Below are 24,045 nucleotides of genomic sequence, written 5' to 3' on the forward strand. Positions count from 1 at the left end.
ATCCAAGAGATGAACTCAAAATGATGAAATCTACATTCTGCCCCAAGTCAACCCTCTCACAACTAGCTTGCGGCATCAACAGCCACATTAACATCAAGCTACATGTAGGCTACGGATGTAGCGACAACAAGATACAAGTCAATAACAGAATCAGGACTTACAAGTTTTTGGTAACTCGGTATGACAAAATAGGCTACATTATTAACACGTCTTTAACATATCCAGAATGTGATCTGATCAGAATCATGTTGAAGCTTTCTGACAAGATTTTTTTCCCAGGCTACATGTATGAAAGAGGAAACAAAGCGGCTTGTGGCTTCCATCCCTCACGATCTAGGCTTATAGATGGCTGCAATAGGGGTGTCTGACACGTACAGTCTCTGCTGAGACATGTTTTACGTTGCAGGATTTGCATAGCGTTGAAGGTTACAACAATTCATCTGTCATCCGGCGTGACAAGAAAGATCAACCGTCTCCATTTTCACATTATCTGCATTTTGACTAGAAGGAAGAGACATTCGTGGGAATGAAGAGTTTTGGGGAGAGAAAGGTTAGGTCTTAAATAGATTGCAGACACCTGAAATGCACCACGGACTAAATGTGCTTGAAAAGACAAGGCTCTTACATAACTCAAAACCACCCATCTCCTTAGATACCGAGGTAAAAGTAGGGTATCTACACATTCACATGGACAGTGTTAAACTGTTGCTCAATATATACACTGAACCAAAATATAAAACGCAACATGCAACAATTTCATTGATTTTACTGAGTTACAGTTCATATGAGGAAATCAGTCAATTGAAATAAATTCATTAGGCCCTAATCTATGGATTTCACATAACTGGGAATAAAAAAATGCATCTGTTGGTCAGATACCGTAAAAACAAAGAAAATGGGCCTCACAATCTCATCACGGTACTTTTGTGCATTCAAATTTGAGAAAAACATGCTTTTTGTGCGTATGGAACATTTCTGGGATATTTTCTTTCAGCTCCTGAAACTTGGAACTAACACTACATGTTGCGTTTATATTTTTGTTTAGTGTAGTAACTTCAGTCAACTAAAAATCTCCCTGTGTCACGAAAACGGTAATGAGCCTAAAAAGCATCTCCCTGAGAGAAAACTAGAGATGGAGAGAGAGTGTCTATTATCTGTACAGGTTTCAACAGGAAGTTGGGGTTAATTTGAATATTGCAGGGGCCCACTGTTTCACTCAGCCCTTGTGGCCTAATTGGGCCCAAACAGATTTCATCACGGCGCAGACTGTTGACAGGGAACAGTTTACATACATGTCTCTTCTGACATGGGTTGTATTCATTACGGCACGCAACGGAAATCGTTTGAAAATGTTTTGCAACAGAAAACGATATTGACCGTTTCTTATTGGACAAGCCCAGGAAGTCCCTTCCCGTTTCAGTCGTTTTTAAGTTTGGTGCCTAATGAACAACGACTATGATAACTCTGCTCTGACACTGATAAACTCGGATAAACTCTGAACCCTGTTCAGTGATTAATGTCCCAACCCGTGTGGTGCATTATAAGGATAAGCTGAAATTTGTCATTTGGTTTCCTCTACAGCCAGAGATGTACCCAGCCAAACACATTCACTAAAAATGCATCTGTCAGATGTCCAGATTGAGACCATTTAGTTGCATTTTGCTACCTTTGGACTGCGAGTAAAACATTTTATTGGTTGCACATTCTATCTGGTCACCTCAATCATCCTATTGTTTGGGTGGATGAAACCATGATTTGTTAAATAGTAAACTGCATTAACCTTCCTGCAATGAAAGTATCTGGCCTTCCGCTGTGCCTGCCTGTTTCGATGGGGCCGGCTGCTGTAATGAGCACCTCGTGATTGTATAACATTTCAAAATGCAATTGCGGGTATTAAAGATATTTAAAGAACGATCATTGGGCTCAAAAGCACACTGTTTTATAATCAAGATATCTGATATGGCGGCCAAATGCTAACGACGCTGGGCCAATTGTGCACAGCCTGGAATCGAACCAGGGTCTGTAGTGTCGCCTCTAGTACTGACATGCAGTGCTTAGACCGCTGCTCCACTCGAGAGCCACATTACATTTACTTTTAGATGAATACATAGGCCAAAATATAATATTAGTGCACACAAAGGCAAAATCATCTCTAATGAAAAGTGTAAATAATTCAAAAAAAATCAGAACATTGACAGAAAAATAACTAAAGCCATATTGTCAACCCAAACTTCCTGACAATCACTGCATTAGGTCTCAAAAACCTGCTCAACTTAATATCTACCAAAATTACACTACGCAAGTGCACATTCAGCAATGTATGATAGCCAAGTAGGAAAAAAAAGCCTATGGCAAAAGTTGCCTACACCCCTTCAAACAAACAGAGTTGAAGATCTTTGTGGTCGGTCGTACAGCATAACCAACCCGTGAAGAGAGTGAAGCTTAGAGATAAGAATTTGAGACTGTGGCAGTTGGCGACCGTCTTGTATCCAACTCCCTCATCTGTGCGAGCGCAATGATCGGGTGTCTGTTTCACGGCTCCAATGACCTGCCTGTAGGGGAGAGGAGAGCTCTGGCATTAGCGCTGTGTGCTAGCTAATTAAAGGGAGAAACCTAGTCAGTTGTACAACTGAAATGAGTCTTCCACATAATATTGTTGTTCCTAACCCCTCTGAATCAGAGAGGTGCAGGGGACTGCCTTAAATTGAAAACCACCATCTTTGGCGCCCGGGGAACAATGTGTTAACTGCCTTGCTCAGGTCAGCTTGGGGATTCGAACCAGCAACCTGTTGGTTACTGGCCCAACGCTCTAACCACTAGGCTACCTACCGCCCCAGGAAGAGGGGAGAAAGAGAAGAGGAAGAAAGAGAGCTAAATATATCTACGGTGAAACAAAGCTATCATAAGTGTGCATTACAATATGAAAGCCCGGCTAGAGCACTAGTTATTAGCGTCCCTCTTGCTCTCGCCAATACAATGTGCTATTATGGGGAGACAAAGCTTTTTCCTTTCCGCCAAAGGAGGTGAGAGGTAGTAGAATAAAAGGTGGGGGACGACGTCATTATATCCTAGTAACCCCTATTGTTCTAGTCTGTAAGACCTCTGCCACTGGGATCATTATGACACATCGCCAACGTGAAGCGGGAAGGGAGAAACCAATGGCTATTCAAAAGATATTGAGGTTGAATAGCCTTAATAATAGGCCACTGACAACAAACGGAAATCCATTTATACTGGAAAGCACCCATGTTTTTTTTCTTTTTTCAATCATGTTGATACTTCAGCATAACTTGATCAGGTAAAACTAGCTGCAGAACAAAATCAATTATTTTATACCCTTACTTTTAACCCTTAAAATCTCAATTTGTACTGAGATTTGAAGGGTTAACCTCTGGCTAGTGGGCCTAAATACCTCACTGAGGGGCTGCTGGTGGTGGGTCTATCTGCGTCACGGTGAGCAATAGGAGGCTTGGCTGGCTCCGGGGACGCTGGAGAGGAGCAGAGAGGAGAGTGGGTGCAGGAACGGCAGGTGGTGTGAAAATTAGCACTCCCCACCGCTCATCCGCCAGCTTGCACTGGGTCATTGCAGATAGGGAGCGAGAGAGAGACGAGCGGGCAGAAATAGGGGACTCTTGCACGCAAAGCCGCATACACACACTACCCACCCACACATATCCTAAAAAAAGGTTTGATACGGCTCTCTATACGTTGAGGCCTATCAGTTCAGTTAGTGCTTTAGCATAATGGGCTCATAGCAACAGCTGCTATGCAGAGAACGCCATTGGAGAACTTCTGAGTCGTACCGACCATTTTCATGCCAATGCTAAAATTACACTACTTCAGCAGACTGAAAGCCACAGGTCAATTCCTTTCATGAGAGAACATTACCATCACTCCTCGGCTCAAAATGTTAAATCACTATCCATTACATTTAAAGTAAGCATGGTCTTTGTTTCCCCCTTATTTATGGCAATATTGGTTCCTTTTCTTTTCTGTGTTTCTGCTTGGTTTGGCATGAATTGGACATGATTGATTTAGCCACGGAATGATCTCACTCTCGGGTCGGGCGAGAGGAAGGGGGCTTATCTTACTCCCCCTACGCCTCGATCACACGGATACCGTTAGAGCGAAAAATGGTACACAGCATCATCTGGATATGTGTGCAACAAAAAGTTCAACATTCACCTTCTGTTACCATTTCTGTCAAGCCGTCTATGCATACAGTTTGATGCACACGTTCGATAAATCCAACATATGCACCATACAGAACGCACTGCAACGCAATGCTGCAAGGCAAACGCAGCGTTCCGTTGGGAATGAATGTACTTCTGGTGTATCAAAATGCAATGACGCTGTCGGTGTGATCGATGCGTTCGTCAGTGCTAAGTGCTTCTGTGCGTGGGCCTCTGTGCGTGCGCCTGACTCAGCATGCTAAATGCAGAGACTTCACACACAGTTTCAATACCCTCTACGCTGTAGCAGGGAGAAAAAAAACACAACCAACTGCAAAAGGGGGCGATGTCATCACCTGCCCAAATGCACCAAAGTACCACACATTGAGGTTAGTAGTCATAGTAATACAGAGAATGAAGTCCTAGGGCGCTGGTCAAATGCAGTGCACTACATAGGGAATAGGGTGTCATTTGTGACAACCCTTATACCATCTAAAGGAAGTGAATACAGAGTGGAGTGAATTAATACCCAAGTTAATGTTCATATATCATGTTCAAACTACTTAGATCATCGTTCACACTCTAGATAGATCAGAGGTGACAGAAGTTCACAGTTCAAAGTTCATGGGCATTGCCAATGCCACGTATGTAATTGAATTGGCAATGTATACAACAGTGTCATACACCAGGCCTAGCCTAAACATTAGGTCGATAGTTACAGTACATATCGAGATCATATTTTTGACAATATATACTGCAGGGGTCTCCAACCTTTTCTACTATGAGAGCTACTTTAAAAAATGGTAAAATGGTAAACGTGTCATGAGCTACTCATTTTATTCTAGCTTTCAAATAAGTGTACAAGAGAACATAATAAACTATGTTCTGTCAATATACCTGGTAAAATAATGGTTCATAAACAACTATAAAATCGGTGATATTTTTAAAAATTGGTGTTCAGTTTTGTTTTTCAATCTTAAAATTACAATTGCTCATAGACAAACAAAATGAGATGTTTGGTGAATGCTTAAATCACATAATACTTTAAAAAAAAAAAATGGGGGGGGGGGGTCTGGATTTGTGCATAGAGCGAGTGAGGAAACTACTGTCTAATGTGCCGGTCTAGTGATGGTTCTGTACTGCAGCTGCTCATATCAAAGTTTGCAAATAACAGATACAGATGATATACTTACTCATGATATACTTCTGCCAGGTAAGCTTCATTTGCAGTTAACATTTCTTGATAAGGTTTAGGGGAAAGTATTTCTGTCAACCCAAAAGACCATCAGATCACACGGAGTGATAAACAAATGCGCGCATCACATAGACGGGCAATATTGCTGGAAAGTAATTGGCAGACATTGTGTAAGGTTTGACTTTTTAAGCCAATAGTGGCTAACAGGCGTGGGATAATGTCAAAGCTGCGTTGATTAGATAGTAGCTGGGAGCTTACGGTGTCTGATACTTGTGAGATTTGTTTATGACAGTTTGGTGTGGAATGCATAAAAATTGCATGCACTTTCATAATTGTACGGCGAGCTACCTGTTGCTTGGCAATCAACCTGTTGGAGACCCGTCATATCGTATCGTTTTGAAAATATCGCAGTATTATTTTTGCTCTAGTTGGCTGTACCTACACCAATTGTTTTAGGATTTTTACATTTTAGTCATTTAGCAGACTCTTATCCAGAGCGACTAACATACATTTTTGTACTTTTTCATACTGGTCCCTTGGGGGATTCGAACCCACAACCCTGGTGTTGCAAGCACCATGCTCTACCAACTGAGCCACACGGGAGGACTGTTCCCCATCTTTTAGCACTTATTTCTATGACTGATCAAAACTTGTTTTCTCATGGCTCTCTCGTCCCTCTGCAGCAGACATATGGCGAGCAATATGTTTGGAACGTCAAATCGCAATAAAATCCATGCATCGAATTGTGACAACTGCAATACATATCGTATCGGCACCTAAGTATCGTGATAATATCGTGAGATCCATGGCAATTCCCAGCCCTAATAGTAAGGCAATGATGGATGCTGATAGTTACAGGGATGCAAACCGTTGAGGGTTCAAAAAGGTGACTTTTTTTCATTGCATATAATTTGCACATTTTCAGAGAATAACAAGTACATAATACATATTTCAACAATCTCAATACTCTGGCAAGGTGCTTATGGTAGGCTGGCATTGCTTAATTGATTACGTGGGTTGAATTGAATCCATAGAAGTGTATTGTGCCATATCACAACGTGTTGCTGTACTCCTGAGCGGCATGATTTTCCATGTCTTTTTGTTTTGCAAGACAGCTCTGCATGGCTGCTTCTCACAATAGTAGGTTGTAGTCTATATTTTGGTTATTTGGATCTCCATTCGCCTTTTGTTTACTGCGTTTGTTTACTGTTAATGTAACTAGACGAAATATAGATTTTGTCATACCTTTATCCATCTGATATTTTGTTTTCTAGGCCTACTTGGTACCACTGTTCTATTCGCATTCATTTGTTTGCATTCGCAGCTGTGTTGGTATTCTAAGCCAAACTGCTATTCAGTATTTTTGTTTGCGTGCATGAATAACTAGTCTACTACTTTCAGCATTTAGTTGGCATTATTTTAGGAAGACAGCTGTGTGTACGGCTGCATTTACATACGCTGTTTGTAATCTTGTAGCCTATATTCATTACAAAAACAGCCTTGCTATAGTGTGTAGGGCGCTGTCAATTCTGCTGATAAAGTGCAGTGGAGATTGGCCTGGAATCTGTAGCCTACCTGTCACTTCAAAAGCAATTAATTGTCTCAGAGGGATTTGAACTGTATGTTTATTGTGGTATAGTGTGATATAAGCAGCATTCAACATAATTCCAATGCAAGAACCCCCTAAAAATTGTGCCCCCTTAGCCACTTTATCCTGGCGCCGGGTCTGGAGAGAAGCAGATAAGTAGACAAATGGCTGGTTAGGGGATGCGGCTGGCTGCTCACATGCTCATTCAGATATGACATCACGCTCTGAAATCTGATATTCTATGTGTAGGACACATAGGGATGCATTCTGAGTTCAGTCATTCATTTTGTAATGAGAAACATGCACCATTATTCATTGGCGGGTGGTAATGTTAGCTTGCCATCTTAGATGCTAATGTAGCTAGCTAGCTAATGTTAACAGCTTTGTGTGAAATCATTTGCGCTATTGAAACATACATGCAACTATAAATTTGCTTCTTATCAACTATAACCACAACATTATTTCTAACACAGGTTGCTTAAATCGCGTTCCCAGTCAGGAACAAAGTTTGTTGAGGGGAGTGCGTGATGAAAGCCGCCATGCAACATGAAACATTCACCACCCCCACATGCCAAGTCAATGAGAATAAGGGCTTAAGCAGCCTATAACAAAATCTTAAAATGTACAGTACAGTAGGCAGCAACATCCAGTTGAGAAATAGCTGAAATCCACACTATGGCACACTTCCTGGCTATGGCATCACTTCCTCCCACAATATTTCCACTTTGGTGGTCAAACAAATGTAAAACAAAAACTGTGATGAGGGCATTTAAACTATACGGATATCTTCAATACCACAGAAGTCGTTACTATAATGAACAAAAATCTAAACGCAACATGCAACGATTTTACTGAGTTACAGTTCATATAAGAAAATAAGTCATTTGAAATAAATTCATTAGGCCCTAATCCATGGATTTCACATGACTGGGCAGAGGCGCAGGCATGGGTGGGCATAGGCCTACCCACTGGGAAGTCAGATCCAGCCAATCAGAATGGGTTTCCACACAAAAGGGCTTTATTACTAACAGAATTACTCATCAGTTTCATCAACGGTCAGGGTGGCTGGTCTCACACGATCCCACAGATGAAAGCGGTGGATGTGGAGGTCCTGGGCTGTCAATGTTTACACATTGTCTGCGGTTGTAAGGCCAGGAGGACGTATTGCCAAATTATCTGAAACAACGCTGGGAGGTGGCTTATGTATGAGAAATTAACATTAAATTCACACAGTTAGAGAAATAAGCTTTTTGTGCGTATGGAACATTTCTGGGATCTTTTATTTCAGCTCACGAAACATGGGACCAACACTTTACATGTTGCGTTTATATTTTGGTTCAGTATAAATAATGTCTGCATTGTGGCCCGTCTAAATGAACCTTTCAATATTTTCTGGTGCCTACCAAATATAGGCTAAGACTACAAAACAATATGCTGAAACTCAAAGCAGTATTTAGCAACAAACAATAAGGAACTAGCAGAGTGACCAATTCACAATAAGAAACACTGCTCTACAGATATTGGAGCTTCCTCCCTGACCATGTGCAACAAGCAGTGAAAACAAAAACAAGTTGCCAAATGTCCCTTGTTTCATTTGAAGTGTAAGGGCTGTACTTCAAGTCGAGCCCAGAACACCAATCAATGTGAGTCAGGCCATTGTTATTCTCCATTACATAAGGGCTGCTCTCTACCTCTTATCTCCGTCAGTCCACAGTCATAATCGCTAGTTAGTTCATACCCTGTCAGATAGCATTAACCCCAGCTCTGTTTGTCAATGAGGAAGAGATGCGTGCACAGGGAAAGTGAACTTGGGTGGGGAGACAAGCAAACCTTTTAGGATGACGACACTGCACGCTCCCTCACTCACTCTCAGACACACAGAGTCAGGTGGCTTTATATAGGTCTACTGTTTGTTGAAGGAGGAGGAGAGAGCAGAGCTACCCTTGCACGAAGCTGCGTGTTTATTTTCACAAAACCACAGCCCCTTCTCAGCAAGCATGGTGTGTGCCCCAGACCTTGTTTTTGTCCACAGACAGTGCAGAAATAAGTTATGTTAGGTCATCATTTGATCCCTGGATCTAACTTGACTACAGCAAACATTAGCGGTGACCTTATTTGTACCAGTTAAACCGTCAAACATGCTTCAAGGGAGAGAGGTGAGGACCAGCCGAGAAAATTGATCAGCTGTTCATATGACACTCCACCTTGTGTAGAGTATTACATAGAGCGAGGGGGTTTCCCTGACCACATGACCTGATCAGGATGAACTCCAGGCCCTGATCAGGAAGAACTGAAGAGAAAAATGCCAGGCTTCGACATATTCTTACACAAGTCTAAATGGTCCTGTTTCAGAAAACCTCTGGCCCTCGGATGCTGACCCAGCAACATGCGACAGGTCGGGAAAGTTGGTCAAAACCACCATTCAATAATAACAAAACTAGCTAACAAACTAAAACCTTTCTGGCAATTGCAATATGTGCAATGTAGGAAAATAGCTGAGACTATGCATTCTATAATTCTTTTTACCCAGAACCTAAAATGATGGATGTGAGTTAGGGCTGACCCCATTTAGTTGACTGGTCGATTGTTTGGTCGATAGGCTGTTGGTTATCAGAGATTTTAGTCGAGCAGTAGCAAAGTCTGAGCGGACTGATGCATTGTGGAAGCCGTGGGGATGGCACAGTCCATCACTCTATGACGTGTACTACTGAAATTGTATATGGTTACATTATGTAAGAACAACGGTGCAACACAAATAAAAATGATATTTTATAAGAAATGCGCTTTCTCCCACGATGTATAGTGGTCGCTGTCGCGGTTCTGAAATGCATCAGTGCGCTGTTGAATTGGCGCCTTTTCCTAGACCATGTTGCTATGTGCACACATTTAACCAGCATATTGGTGTTGAGAACAATGCGGCGGAGTCAGCAGCGAGTTAAGAGACGAGAATACAGCCCTTGCCTTAATTACCTAAGAAAAGTGAGGAGAGAGGAAACCAACTTAGGTCTATAATCAAATCAATAGCCTAACTTAAAGGTGCCTGGATTTATAAATCATCCATATATATCTATAGAAATAAGACAGATCCTGCTTCTGTTGCCTGTTTGAGTGTTTGTTTAATAGCCTACTGATTCTGTGAGCACCAAGCCTCACAAAACCACGTTGGATAAACAATTTCACAAATCTGTCTGCTTTTAATCTTTGCTATGCTGTAATAAAGGCTGGACTAGCCTCTCTGGTATTATTTACTTAGTATTGTTACACTGTTCCAAATAGAACAATTATATTTATAATAACCCTCCTTTTTTCCTTGATCTTATTGTTATTATTATGATGATCATTATAATAAGTAATGTCATTATCATTAGTAGGCTTTAGTATAGCAGCCTTGTATAGACATCATTGAGCTGGAGGCCTAAGAGCACATCCTGTTTAGACTTAATACCGTAACTTACTGACGCCTATATTTCAATACTTCTACAGGCTACTGTATCAATCAATCATTAATTCGTTCATGTCATCACACAGCATACGAGTCATTCATGATTTGAAATGCAATCAAGCATTTTAGTAGTAAAATAAAATAAAGCGACCACTAAATAATTAGCATAAACAAAAAGGCCTAAACCGTTCCATTTCGGAAATTGTATTAACGAATGAATGTGACTCTTTAGTATTTGCTGTAATAATAGCTTTACAGAAAAAACGTTACAGACTCTGGTACGCTTATAATTAGTGTTGTTTACATTGTTCCAAACGGTCAGAAAAACTATATTGTAATCTAACAGCACCTGTTCGGCACACACAATATGCAGGCAGCGCTTTCTCCTTACATTTTTTTTTCTATATCTCCAGTATTTTCCACAACTAATCAAATTTATTCGACATTGACTTCCCCTTTACCTCCTGAGCAACCAGTAAACATTCCCCCATTTCGAGTTTGTCACGTCCTCTGCAACTATTTTACTGTCACGTGTTACAGTGTTCAGAGTTTGTTATAACCAATTTATTGATGTGATTATGATATGCTATAGGTCAGGCCCTACTGGTCACGTGTATGTGATGCATATGTGTCACTTAAAGATCGCAAGGGTTGAGAGAATAGGAAATGTTGCTCCTAAACAAATTATGGATTTCAGTAACAACTTTTCAGTCAGAAATGGCTGTAATTATGTGTAGGCTCTATTTCCTAAACGTGAGAGGGCTGTCTAGTGTAAGTCAGCTCTGCACCAGGCTGATAGGCCTCTGTGTGTACTTTTAGAGCCTTGTAAAGCCACAGTGCACTACCCACAACACACACAACACATCTGCTATGAGATGATAGCAGGGTGGGAGTTTAGTTTGGTGTTCAGCTTTGAACCAAGGGTGGCTTTCATTGAAATAAGAAAGTAAGACTGCAAGGGAGCAGTGGGTGGCAGGCATATTCAATGCACCTACAAGATAGTCTTACAAGAGGGCTACCACTATTGCATTCCTTCTCGAGCTTTGCTCAGTGCTGCTATGTATGACTGTACAGACAATACTGACCAAGGAGCAAGAAGGGAAGAAACTGACATTGTCCTCTGTCCCCAATGTATGCCTGTAGGGTGAATTGAACGATTGACCTAGCACATGCTATATGGCTGCCTGCAGGTTCACTCCATTTATTGCGTGGACGCTTTACGCGCTGATTAGAGCACCGACATGTAGCTAAGTACACTAGAATGTTGATCAAAGCCATGGAGACGATAGCACTGAATTAGAATGAGATGAATTAAGATTACGACGACCACTCATTGTCAAGACCCTCGGTCTCTGAGCAACGGATGCTACTCCATTAACTGAATGAAGTGGATGGGAGGAAAGAGGACTATCAACATAACAATGAAGTGGAGAGAGCAGAGAAAGTGTCACACAGCCATTCCTAGCTCAATCCCTATACTTTTAATGTTTGCAGATCTGTATTGTGTAAGCGATATGGGTTAGGGCCAAGGGGAATGGGACCAGCTGACAGACAGGTAGACACACACACAAACACAGTAGCAAGTGACACAGACAGAGAGCTAGCAAGAGAAAGAAGCACACACATACACCAAGGTTTCCGTTAGGAAAATGTGGTGCAGGACAACATGACCGGGAAGATTTTAATTTCATGAAATCTCTAGATGAAAGAAATCTAGATGAAAATATGTTAGAAACTTAGAAAGAGGGGGAATCTAAAGATGCAATAACTAGAATGGGTTGCTAATATGACTAGGATTGTGACTTTGGCTTCTGGACAACGAAAGAAAGTTGATATGAAAACCAACAGGAAATAGAAAAGTAAATGGAAATTAAATTTGCCAAAATTATACAATTACTCCTGCATATAAAATCATTCAAAAACATGATTTAGCCAGAGGTTTCAAGGATCATTAGCTTCTCTAAAAAAATTGCTGTGGATTTTTCAAAACCTATGCCTATTTGGGAAGCCCACAGTTTGGGCAGCGCGCGTGTCAATAGGCCTAACTGATTATTGAGTTGGGGCTGTCAGTGAAAAGCATCTAAAATATGTGTGAAGATAATGTGTCTTGAGTTTAATTTCAAATGTTGAGACAAGAAGGGCGAAGATATAGGCGACGACTCCAGAACTGCCTTCTGCCAATTTTTGTGCATTCATTAATTCATTGTGTGAACTGTTTGCCCTTCAATTATTTATCAATTCCCCATTATATATGGCACCAGTAGTTTAAGTACCGTTAATCCCCATAATTTGGTTAAATACAGTGCATTCAGAAAGTATTCAGACCCCTTGACTGACATGCACTGTCAACTGTGGGGAAGTATATAGACAGGCGTGTGCCTTTCCAAATCATGTCAAATCAATTGAATTTACCACATGGACTCCAATTAAGTTTTAGAAACATCAAGGATGATCAATGGAAACAGGATGCACCTGAGCTCAATTTCGAGTTTCATAGCAAAGGGTCTGAAAACGTATATAAATACGGTTTTTGATTTTGTCATTATGGGGTATTGTGTAGATTGCTGCGGAAAATATATTTAATCAATTTTAGAAAAAGGTTGTAACGTAACAAAATGTGGAAGTAGCCAAGGGGTCTGAATACTTTCTGAAGGAATTGTACATTTCTGTTAATGCGTGTATTAATTAGTAATTTACCGTTAGCATAGTTCACAACTTGCTACACTTGTGAGAAACAAGTTTTGGTTTATTTCATAACCATCATTTACGATATTTGCCAATTTTTTTATTGTCTTTTGTTTGGAGTAATCATGTGAGTATGTCTCTGGTTTCTCTGTCCTGATAATGTTGAGGGAGTGCGTGCACCTGAGCATGCATGGATGTTCCTGGCTTGCTGCATGTAGATGTAGGAAAGTATTTTTATTTATTTTGTTTTTACATCTATTGCAAATGATATAAAACTATTGTTCCTCACAGTAATCTATTTGAAAACACAAACAATCTCCCCCTTGATAATAACCAGTCCTTGGTGTGAAAGAGCAATGGAAGTTATAGGCCTACTGCTGCACTTGCCTATACGCTATGAGTTCCATGTGCTCAATTCTTTTAGGCGCCAATGGATCACGGTATATTATTTAGGGATGCACAATATATCGGTATGCAAATCAGAATCAGTCGATATTAGCTGAAAATGCCAACACCGGCATCAGCCAGATGTCTAGTTTAACGCCGATGTGCAAAACCGATGTCAGAGCTGACGTGCATACCTATATAACGTAGGCAGATGACGTAATGACGCCACGAAACATACAGCGCTACACAGAACAAAAGCAGAAAAATACTAATCGCACAATCCCAACAACTAAACAAGTTCAAGTCGTGCAGTCATTTGAAAAGAGTAATAACATTTCAGCGAGACAACTCAAAAGGTGAAATCCATTAACCTCTATGGGCTAGGTGGGACGCTAGCGTGCCACCCGTGGTGCACTCCATCAACAGCAGGTGCATTTCAAGAGCGGCAAATTTAAATCCAAATAAATGTCAAAATTCAAATTTTTCAAACATACAACTATTTTACACCCTTTGAAAGATAAACATCTCCTTAATCTAACCACGTTTTACGATTTCAAAAAGGTTTTACGGTGAAAGCATAAATTTAGAGTATGTTAGGACAGTACATTTACAAGAGTTGTGTGTAATGTTTTGTCAATTCAAAGACAGGGTCACCAAAACCATAAAACCAGCTAAAATGATGCACTAACCTTTTACAATCTCCATCAGATGACACTCCTAGGACATTATGTTAGACAATGCATGCATTTTTAGTTCTATCAAGTTCATATTTATATCCAAAAACAGCGTTTTACTATGGCATTGATGTTGAGGAAATCGTTTCCCTCCAATAACCGGCAGTCAAGTCAGCGTCACAAATTAAATAATTAAAATTAGAAAACATTGGTAAAATATTATATTGTCATTTAAAGAATTATAGATTTACATCTCTTGAACGCAATCAACTTGCCAGATTTAAAAATAACCTTACTGGGAAATCACACTTTGCAATAATCTGAGCACTGCGCCCAGAAAAATACGCGTTGCGATACAGACTAGACGTCATGTTGGGGAGATCTAAAATCGAAAATACTATGTAAATAATCCATTACCTTTGATTCTCTTCATCAGATGTCACTTCCAGGTATCACAGGTCCATAACGAATGTAGTTTTGTTCAAAAAAGCTCATCATTTATGTCCAAAAATCTCCGTCTTGTTAGCACATGATCTAAGCCAGCCGGACTTCTCGTCATGAACGAGGGGAAAAAATATATTTACGTTCGTTCAAACATGTCAAACGTTGTATAGCATAAATCATTAGGGCCTTTTTTAACCAGAACATGAATAATATTCAAGGTGGACGAATGCATACTCTTTTATAACGTATTGGAACGAGGGTACCCAACATGAACTCGCGCGCCAGGTGTCTAATGGGACATCATCGTTCCATGGCTCTTGTTCGGTCAGATCTCCCTCCAGAAGACTCAAAACACTTTGTAAAGGCTGGTGACATCTAGTGGAAGCAATAGGAAGTGCCAAAATATTCCTCAGCCCCTGTGTTTTTCAATGGGATAGGTTTAAAGGTAATACAACACATCAGGTATCCACTTCCTGTCAGAAAATGTCTCAGGGTTTTGCCTGCCAAATGAGTTCTGTTATACTCACAGACACCATTCAAACAGTTTTAGAAACTTTAGGGTGTTTTCTATCCATATATAATAAGTATATGCATATTCTAGTTACTGGGTAGGATTAGTAACCAGATTAAATCGGGTACATTTTTTTTATCCAGACGTGCAAATGCTGCCCCCTAGCCCTAACAGGTTAAACACCAAGAATGGAATTCATTACCCTTGACAATCAACAGTTCTGTCGTGGATGATGTTAGCTTTCGCCGACTGGTCGAGCACCTCGAGCCCCGGTACACACTACCAAGCAAGAACTATTATTCAGATGTTGCCCTACCGGAGTTCCACAGTATTGTTGGAACGCACATCCATGAGCTACTTGCTATGGGCATCACTGCTATTAGCTTCACGACTGACATTTGGACCAGCGATGTCAACCCCATGAGCATGCGGAGTCTGACAGCACAATGGGTCGACGAGGATTTCGTACTGAGGAAAGCCGTATAACATGCTCAAGAATGTGCTGGTTGTCATACCGCTGCTGCCATTTCAATGACATTTGAGAACTTGTTTGAAACTTGAAAACATGAACACGCTCCATTCGAACAACTGACTCAAGAAATAAGCTCATCAACTGCGTCTGCAGCAGACGTGATACCCTCCGTCATGGCATTGAAACGTCTGCTCAACAAAACTGCCGACACAGACCGTGGGGTCAAAACTTACAAAAGTACTCTACAAGAGGCTGTGAACAAGTGATTCGGTGGCATTCTGTCAGAGCCTCATTACTGTGTCGCCACCATGCTCGAGCTAGGTACAAGGACCGCTACTTCAATGCAGACAAGAAACATGGTTTACGTGAAATGTTACATACACAGCTGGACAAGATGGAAACGGACACAGTGAGAGTGCGCACCGAGGAAGAGGCGCCACGGACAGACAGAGCTGAAACTTCACTGCTTGACATGTATAATGAAATCCTGGTTGAGACTGAACAAATGAACAACGAAGCAGCATAGCAAGTAAGTGAAAGAAATAGGTTTTACTGGTAATGGGGACATACGTAAATGCCAACAAAATAACTTTTGGGTCAGTGTGTGTCAACTATTTAACTGTACTAGAACGCTTTAAAGGCTGCTAAAATGTTAAATATCGGTTATTGGTATCGTTTTTTTGGGGGGGGGGGGCAAGGAAAATATCGGATGTCGGTATCGGTCAAAAAATTTCATATCGGTGCATCCCTAGTATCAATGTGTCCACATGGCAGAGGCTGGTGATCTCACATAAGCTGACGCTGAGATTTATATCATTTTAATTCAGATATTTATGATGAACCACATGACAATGATTTTGAGAAAGGAAAAACGTCATTATTGAAATGAAACTGTTCCACAAAAATGTGTATATGATAATCATTATAACTGGTACGCAGAACGGTATCCTACCGTTCTGCGTACCACTTATAATGATTTTGTAAGCTTCCCCAAACTTGAAACTCACATTCAGGTTTTCAAAATGAATATTGCCTCCAGCTTCCAGATCACACTGTAAAGTGGCGGGAGACGCACTGATAGCCTGTTGCTTGCACTTGAATGGGAGGCGCACTTCAATTACCAGTTGAAGAAAATAGTAGCTTGTTTTAATCGTGCACCAAAACTGTTAACATGAGATTGCATTTAGAATTGTCGCAACGAACGGGCTTATAAAAGCACATTTTTTACTACAGCAACTGAGGAACTGCAGGATAAATACCGCTCAAAATAGGCTCTGCATGCTGTGCACGTGTGATAGTCATCATTTATCTTATTTATCCAACACAACAAAAAAACAGGCCAATTTAAAAAAAACATTGACCGATAATACTTTTTATTCATTGATGGGCATATCATGCAATGGGATTTTTTTTTCTCCCAGGCATTTTGGCAGGCAACAGTTTTATTTATCAATCAGCTTTTCATTATAATTTTTTGGGGCAAAACCAGGCATTTGTTTGTTAACGGAAACCCTGAGACACACACAAACAGCAAGGTCAGTGGCCCAGACTCGCTCCCCCTATCTCCAGCCTATTTTCAAGGTGGGAGAAGAGTGATGGCAGCTCGCGTCAAGAGGTACGATAACCCAGGCACAAGAGGCCCTGGAGCCCTGGTCCCCAAGTCGAGGGGATTCAACCAGCCCTGCCTGTCGCCGCTTTCCTATCACTTCTCTGGGCTCAGAGACACTTCCACACTGGGTCTGGAGGGAATGTGCCTAAGGAAATCAATCAACAGCTATTTGAAGTTAAAATCAAATGGTGCATCCTGCTAGCACACGGTTAGCTCGTATAGCTACTGATAAGGTCGCTCCTACCAGGTGGCGTGGCGAGAATCTGTCTCCGCACCACGTGCTCTCACCACTGGTGTCCCCCAGGGCTCTGTTCTTGGCCCACTCCTATTCTCGCTATACACCAAGTCACTTGGCTCTGTCATATCCTCACATGGTCTCTCATATCATTGCTATGCAGATGACACACAATTAATCTTCTCCTTTCCCCCTTCTGACAACCAGGTGGCGAATCGCATCTCTGCATGTCTGGCAGACATATCAGTGTGGATGACGGATCACCACCTCAAGCTGAACCTCGGCAAGACGGAGCTGCTCTTCCTCCCGGGGAAGGACTGCCCGTTCCATGATCTCGCCATCACGGTTGACAACTCCCTTGTGTCCTCCTCCCAGAGTGCTAAGAGCCTTGGCGTGACCCTGGACAACACCCTGTCGTTCTCCGCCAACATCAAGGCGGTGACCCGATCCTGTAGGTTCATGCTCTACAACATTCGCAGAGTACGACCCTGCCTCACACAGGAAGCGGCGCAGGTCCTAATCCAGGCACTTGTCATCTCCCGTCTGGATTATTGCAACTCGCTGTTGGCTGGGCTCCCTGCCTGTGCCATTAAACCCCTACAACTCATCCAGAACGCCGCAGCCCGTCTGGTGTTCAACCTTCCCAAGTTCTCTCACGTCACCCCGCTCCTCTGCTCTCTCCACTGGCTTCCAGTCGAAGCTCGCATCCGCTACAAGACCATGGTGCTTGCCTACGGAGCTGTGAGGGGAACGGCACCTCCGTACCTTCAGGCTCTGATCAGGCCCCACACCCAAACAAGGGCACTCCGTTCATCCACCTCTGGCCTGCTCGCCTCCCTACCTCTGAGGAAGCACAGTTCCCGCTCAGCCCAGTCAAAACTGTTCGCTGCTCTGGCACCCCATTGGTGGAACAAGCTCCCTCACGACGCCAGGACAGCGGAGTCAATCACCACCTTCCGGAGACACCTGAAACCCCACCTCTTCAAGGAATACCTGGGATAGGATAAAGTAATCCTTCTAACCCCCCCCCTAAAAGATTTTGATGCACTATTGTAAAGTGGTTGTTCCACTGGATATTATAAGGTGAATGCACCAATTTGTAAGTCGCTCTGGATAAGAGCGTCTGCTAAATGACTTAAATGTAAATAAAAAAATGTAAATAAGGAGATTGTAGGAAGTCATCAAGTGAAATTTTGCTACCAATGCGCTGAGGAGCACAGCACTGTTTAGTATTCAATTCAGTGTTGTTGAATGTTAGCCCTGTCCAAGGACTCCACACCTTCCCAGTGTGTTTGTACTGGGGGACATTTTTAGCAACGGCCTAAGTTGTAGGCTAGGCTAGGTTAGCTACGTGTTAGCTAGTAAATCAAATGCCAACTTCCCATACAAAACATCATTCCCTTCAGGGCTTTGTGAGCGAGCAACTGGGGCCACTTACAGTGCCACAGAGACAAGTTGAGTACACACAGGAGACTCAGGGCTCTGTTTCTTGACTGTCAGGGGGCTTTTAGAAGAAGCTGACACTAACCAGCAGCACGCAGCTAGCCAGCAGTGGCTGCCATGACAGTCCCAGCTATATGTTAGATCAAAGAAATTTGATAGCAAAAGAAGTCGCAGTTCTGGCTTATCATCTCTTGTAATGTCATTCTCTGGTCACTAGTGCTATGGCTAACCAGAAAACAGAAAAGAATAGGCCTATATTCACAGTATGAATGTGCTTGAATGTGGAATGTCCTCACTCCTTCAGTCATTGCCAAACCAGTTCATTTTGTTATCTTAAACGCAGCACAAGGATCAACACTTCAAATGAGCTATTGGCATCTATGCTTCCAGTCTTTCATGTAACAAGAACACATTTAACTGCCGCCAAGATGTATTACATATCTATGTTCTATTCGTTAAAGAAAGGAGACTTTTCCTTATCTGGAATGAAACAAAAAACTCTGGTCAGATGGACCTCGACTGCATTTTCTTTAAAGGAGTTCTAAAATTAGTCTGGAATGTATTACCGTGCCGCTCTTTCGCTCTCTCCCACTCGTGTTCACGCCCCCCACACTCATACCAACATAAACACCACACCATATTGAAAAGGCCCCAATAAGGCCCTCTTAGAATCCCCTCTGGAACTCCAGTATCTAAAACATATAGACTAGGCATAGACTTCAGTACACAATGAATAAATGCACACAACATACATACAATTTATCGGAATACATGCACACTATAAAATTAGTGATGTACCTATATTACATTTTTGGCCGATACTAATATCTGATATTCTCCTTGCAAAAAAAAACGATACCGATAACCGATATTTAAAATTCTAGTGGCCATTTAAGCATTCTAGTACAGTTCAACAGTTAACACACACACGGACGCAGCGGTCTAAGGCACGGCATCTCAGTGCAAGAGGCATCACTACAGTTCCTGGTTCGAATCCACGCTGTATCACATCCGGCCGTGATTGGGAGTCCCATAGGCCAGGTGGCAATTGTAAATGAGAACTTGTTCTCAACTTGCCTACCTGGTTAAATAAAGGTGAAATAAAAAACTAAAATAAATAAAATAAAATAAAATAGGGCGGCGCACAATTGGCCCAGCGTCGTCCGGGTTTGGCCGCCATTATAAATAAGAATTTGTTCTTAACTGACTTGCCTAGTTAAATAAAGGTTACACACACACTGACCAAAAAGTTATTTTGTTGGCATTTACGTATGTTTCCATTACCAGTAAAACAATCAAAACCTATTTCTTTCACTTACTTGCTGTGCTGTTTCGTAGTTCATTTTTCAGTCATTTCATTCTCAACCAGGATTTCATCGTACATGTCAAGCAGTGAAGTTTCAGCTGTCTGTCCATGGCCTCTCTTCCTCGGTGCGCACTGTCACTGTGTCCGTTTCCATCTTGTCCAGCTGTGTATGTAACATTTCACGTAAGCCCTGTTTCTTCTCTGCATCAAAGTAGCGGTCCTTGTACATAGCATCGAGCATAGTGGCGACACAATAAAGAGAATGCCTGTTGAGCAGGCGTTTCAATGCCTTGACAGAGGGTATCACATCTGCTGCAGGCGCAGTTGATGAGCTTATTTCCCGAGTCAGTTGTTCAAATGGAGCTAGCTAGTGTGTTCATGTTTCCAAGTTTCAAACATGTTCTCAAATGCCATTGAAATGGCAGCAGCGGTATGACAACCAGCACATTCATGAGAATGAAATACGACTTTTCTCAGTACGAAATCCTTGACGACCCACTGTGCTGTCAGACTCATCATGCTCATGGGGCTGATATCACTGGTCCAAATGTCAGTCGTGAAGCTAACAGCAGTGACGCTATTACTGTGCAACTCCGGTAGGGCAACATCTGAAAAATAGAGCACTTGGTAGTGTGTAAAGGTGCTCGACCAGTCGGCGAAAGCCAACATCACCCACGACAGAGAACGGTTGATTGTCAAGGGCAATGAATTCCATTATCTTGGTGTTTAAATGGATTTCACCTTTGAGTTGTCTCACTGAAATGTTCTTACTCTTTCAAATGACTGCGCGATCCACACAGTAGACATTGTGGGCTAGGTTAGGAATGCTGTGTTGCACGTGTAGCGCAAAATCTTATGTGGCGTCATTACGTCATGTACCTACGTTATAAAGGTATGCACGTCAGCTTTGACATCGGTTTTGCACACCGGCGTTAAACTAGACATCTGGCCGATGTCTAGTTACTATAAATGCATCTGAATACATGTAGGCAACGCATTACAGTGGATGTGAATGTGTGTGACAATTCAAAATGATGCTTGATTTAACGACACAAATCTTATTCCACTCTGCACACCCCCCCCCCACTTTCCTGCCTTTCGCCCACTTTGGTTCTCTCATCTGAAAGATGCACACCTGTCATAATCCAAGCTTCGATTAAACTGCATACTGCTGCAGTGGTTTGTTTCCGTAGTCCTAACTTAGCTACACTTGGCTGTTTCTACATTTTCTCTCCACTTAGAGAGCAAATCCTTTCGGATCATGGTGGGATATTATTTATCTGCCATTTTCCTCACCTATGGTTGTTGTATGGCGTGGTGTGAGTGAAACAAATGAGTAACATAACAAGAATGTTGGTTTCCCCACGCCAAGGGATATCAAGGATTAGAAGATCTTACCTCTCTTCCAGTGGAAGACTGTCTTTGCTGCGCTCTTCCACCTACGTAGACAAGCAAACAAAACAACTAAATTACAAAACAACTAAACCTCCATAAAGACATAGCAGGTTAAAGAATGTATATTTGTCTTGTAATTACAGTTCAGCCTAATAGTTTCTATATTGAGTCATTGTATTAAAGTGCAAATTAGTATATGATGAGCATCATTAGTAGGATTTCAGCACTTGATAATGAATAAACAATGGACAAATATAATTAATCAAGAGTGTTAGGCTTACATAAACCCAAATGCATCAACAAATTAGCTGCCATCTAAGTTTGTACATTTATAACATTTCTGTTTTGGATAACAGGAATGCCGTATGAAAAAAAAAGAAAAAAAAAAAAAAGAGGCAACAACAAAATGACTATCTTTCTAAATGCTCCTAAGGTGAATGGTGGCCCATTGTGACAACACTGATGCTCAAAGCAGGTGCACGGGTACATTATGTACTTCTTACACGGGTGGGTGTAATCTTTAATGCTGATTGGTTAAAACCGCATCCCAGACGGTGTCTATTCCACAAGTTACCACCGGCTAAATCCGACGTTAAAATTCCTATTTATTCCGTTCCATCTGACTGCGCAATCCACTGTCATCAAGTTTATAAATTGATTGGCAGGGCTGAACTCCACTATAAAATGCATCTAGACATTATCTCACATTTCTTTTAGACTAAACTTAAATTTTCAACAGTGGAGATTTGTATAAACCTTGCTGTCTGTCTCCCCGACATTTGCAACATTGTTTCAATATTCAAATTCGATCTCCAGCTGTCCCATAGTAAGGAACATGTCGGGACGAGACAGGCAGGCAGCGTATCTCAGCCAGTCAAAATCATGAAAAAAAACTGCTAAAACAAATGTGTCTACTTTGCGGTTATTCTGGCTGCACATTTTGACGTGACTAAGTTAGCCATAGTTGGCTAGCTAGCAAGGGATAAGAATGTTGTCAGCTATTATGGCAATGGAACATTTAGAACGAACGACTGTGTCGCGTCCATAGATACAGAACGACTGGGTCACGTCTCTAGCAACCGAACCAATAGAACGAACGACCAGCCAGCTTGGGTAACAGCCCTAGATTTCTGTTGGGACTACATCTGGTGGAAGATTGAAGTGGTATGAATAAATTCATAAAAATAACATTTTCTGAAAATGTGTCAATCATTATTTGAATATGTTGGTAACCCGTTGTATGACATTCGCGCAGTGGTCTAAGACACTGCATCTCTGTGCAAGAGGCGTCACTGCAGTACCTGGTTCAAATCCAGGCTGCATCACAACCGGCCGTGATTGGGAGTCCCATAGGGCAGCGCACAATTGGCCCAGCGTCGCCTGCGTTTGGCCGGGGTAGGCCATCATTGTAAATAAGAATTTGTTCTTAACTGACTTGCCTAGTTAAATAAAACGTTAAATAAAAATAATGCCCTCGAAGCCAGTGTTACTAATACATCCTCTTCTCTGGCATTATCACTTAAATGTAGGAGCCACGGAGATAAAAAAATTACATACAGCTTTGTAAATCGGAGTGTTAGCTGGACTCGTTGCTACCATTGAACAGCTCACTTTCATAGGAACAATCTGGGGCCCATGACACGAGTCACCATGGCGAGCTCTCAGCAGTACATTGGCTTTTTTGTGCAACAGGAGGAGAGTGGCTATGTGGGGATAGTGGGTTTTAAAGTACAGTAATAACTTCGTGCATGCAGCCCCCTTTTATACAATGGAGGCGTTGTTGTTGCCAGAAGGGGGGGGAAAAAAATCTAATTCTTTACAGCAGTGATCACCAACCTCCAAGCCATTCCTAGTCAAATCACCAAAAATGTATGTAAAAACCCAACGATAAAGCCTTGCGTTCCTATATCCCCCCCAGTTTTGTGCTGTTAACGGTAGGTGCACTTGATTCCGCAGCACTAGCGCCGGGAAGCCAAAGTGTTCTCATTTTATACCTTTTAAATGTGTCTTAAAAAAGGTAGAACTCTGCCTACTCGGCAGGCCCAGAGAGCAAATCAAGTACACCTATAGGCCTACTGTTGGCCAATCAGATAGCTCAGATCAAACTCAATTTAAACATTTAACAAAGCATTGAAATGGTGATCTATTGTCGTTTCTTCGACTGTGTTCACACAGGCAGCCCAATTCTGAGCTTTTTTTTCCACTAATTGGTCTTTTGTCTAAATCACATTAGAGCTTTTCTCGTCAGATCTTTTTCCAGAGTTGATTGGTCAAAACACCAATTGGTGGAAAAAAATTGAATTGGGCTGCCTATCTAAACGAAGCCAAAGAGACAGACGTAGTTAACTCATCTTCAACAGATATTACGACAATTACAATGGAAGTTAAGACTTTTTAAAATCGGATTAGGCTAGGCCAATCTATCGTAAAAAAAAACAAAAAAATAAAAATGTTTGGACATCAGAGCATTTAGGCATAAACGCTATC

The 24,045-nt window shown here is 41.7% G+C and overlaps 1 protein-coding gene across 3 annotated transcripts in view; it reads right to left on the reverse strand.

Moving 5' to 3' along the window:
• tmem131l (transmembrane 131 like) overlaps positions 1–24,045 on the reverse strand; it is a 95,214-nt gene that overhangs the window by 50,928 nt on the left and 20,241 nt on the right. For all 3 annotated transcript variants that reach the window (XM_014195585.3, XM_014195584.3, XM_014195583.3), the window contains exon 3: positions 21,562–21,602. In XM_014195585.3, the coding sequence (XP_014051060.3) occupies positions 21,562–21,602 (41 nt within the window). The remainder of the gene's footprint in view (positions 1–21,561; positions 21,603–24,045) is intronic.

This window comes from Salmo salar, chromosome 04 (assembly GCF_965601325.2).
Source record: "Salmo salar chromosome 04, fSalSal1, whole genome shotgun sequence".
Taxonomy (NCBI): Eukaryota; Metazoa; Chordata; class Actinopteri; order Salmoniformes; family Salmonidae; genus Salmo; species Salmo salar.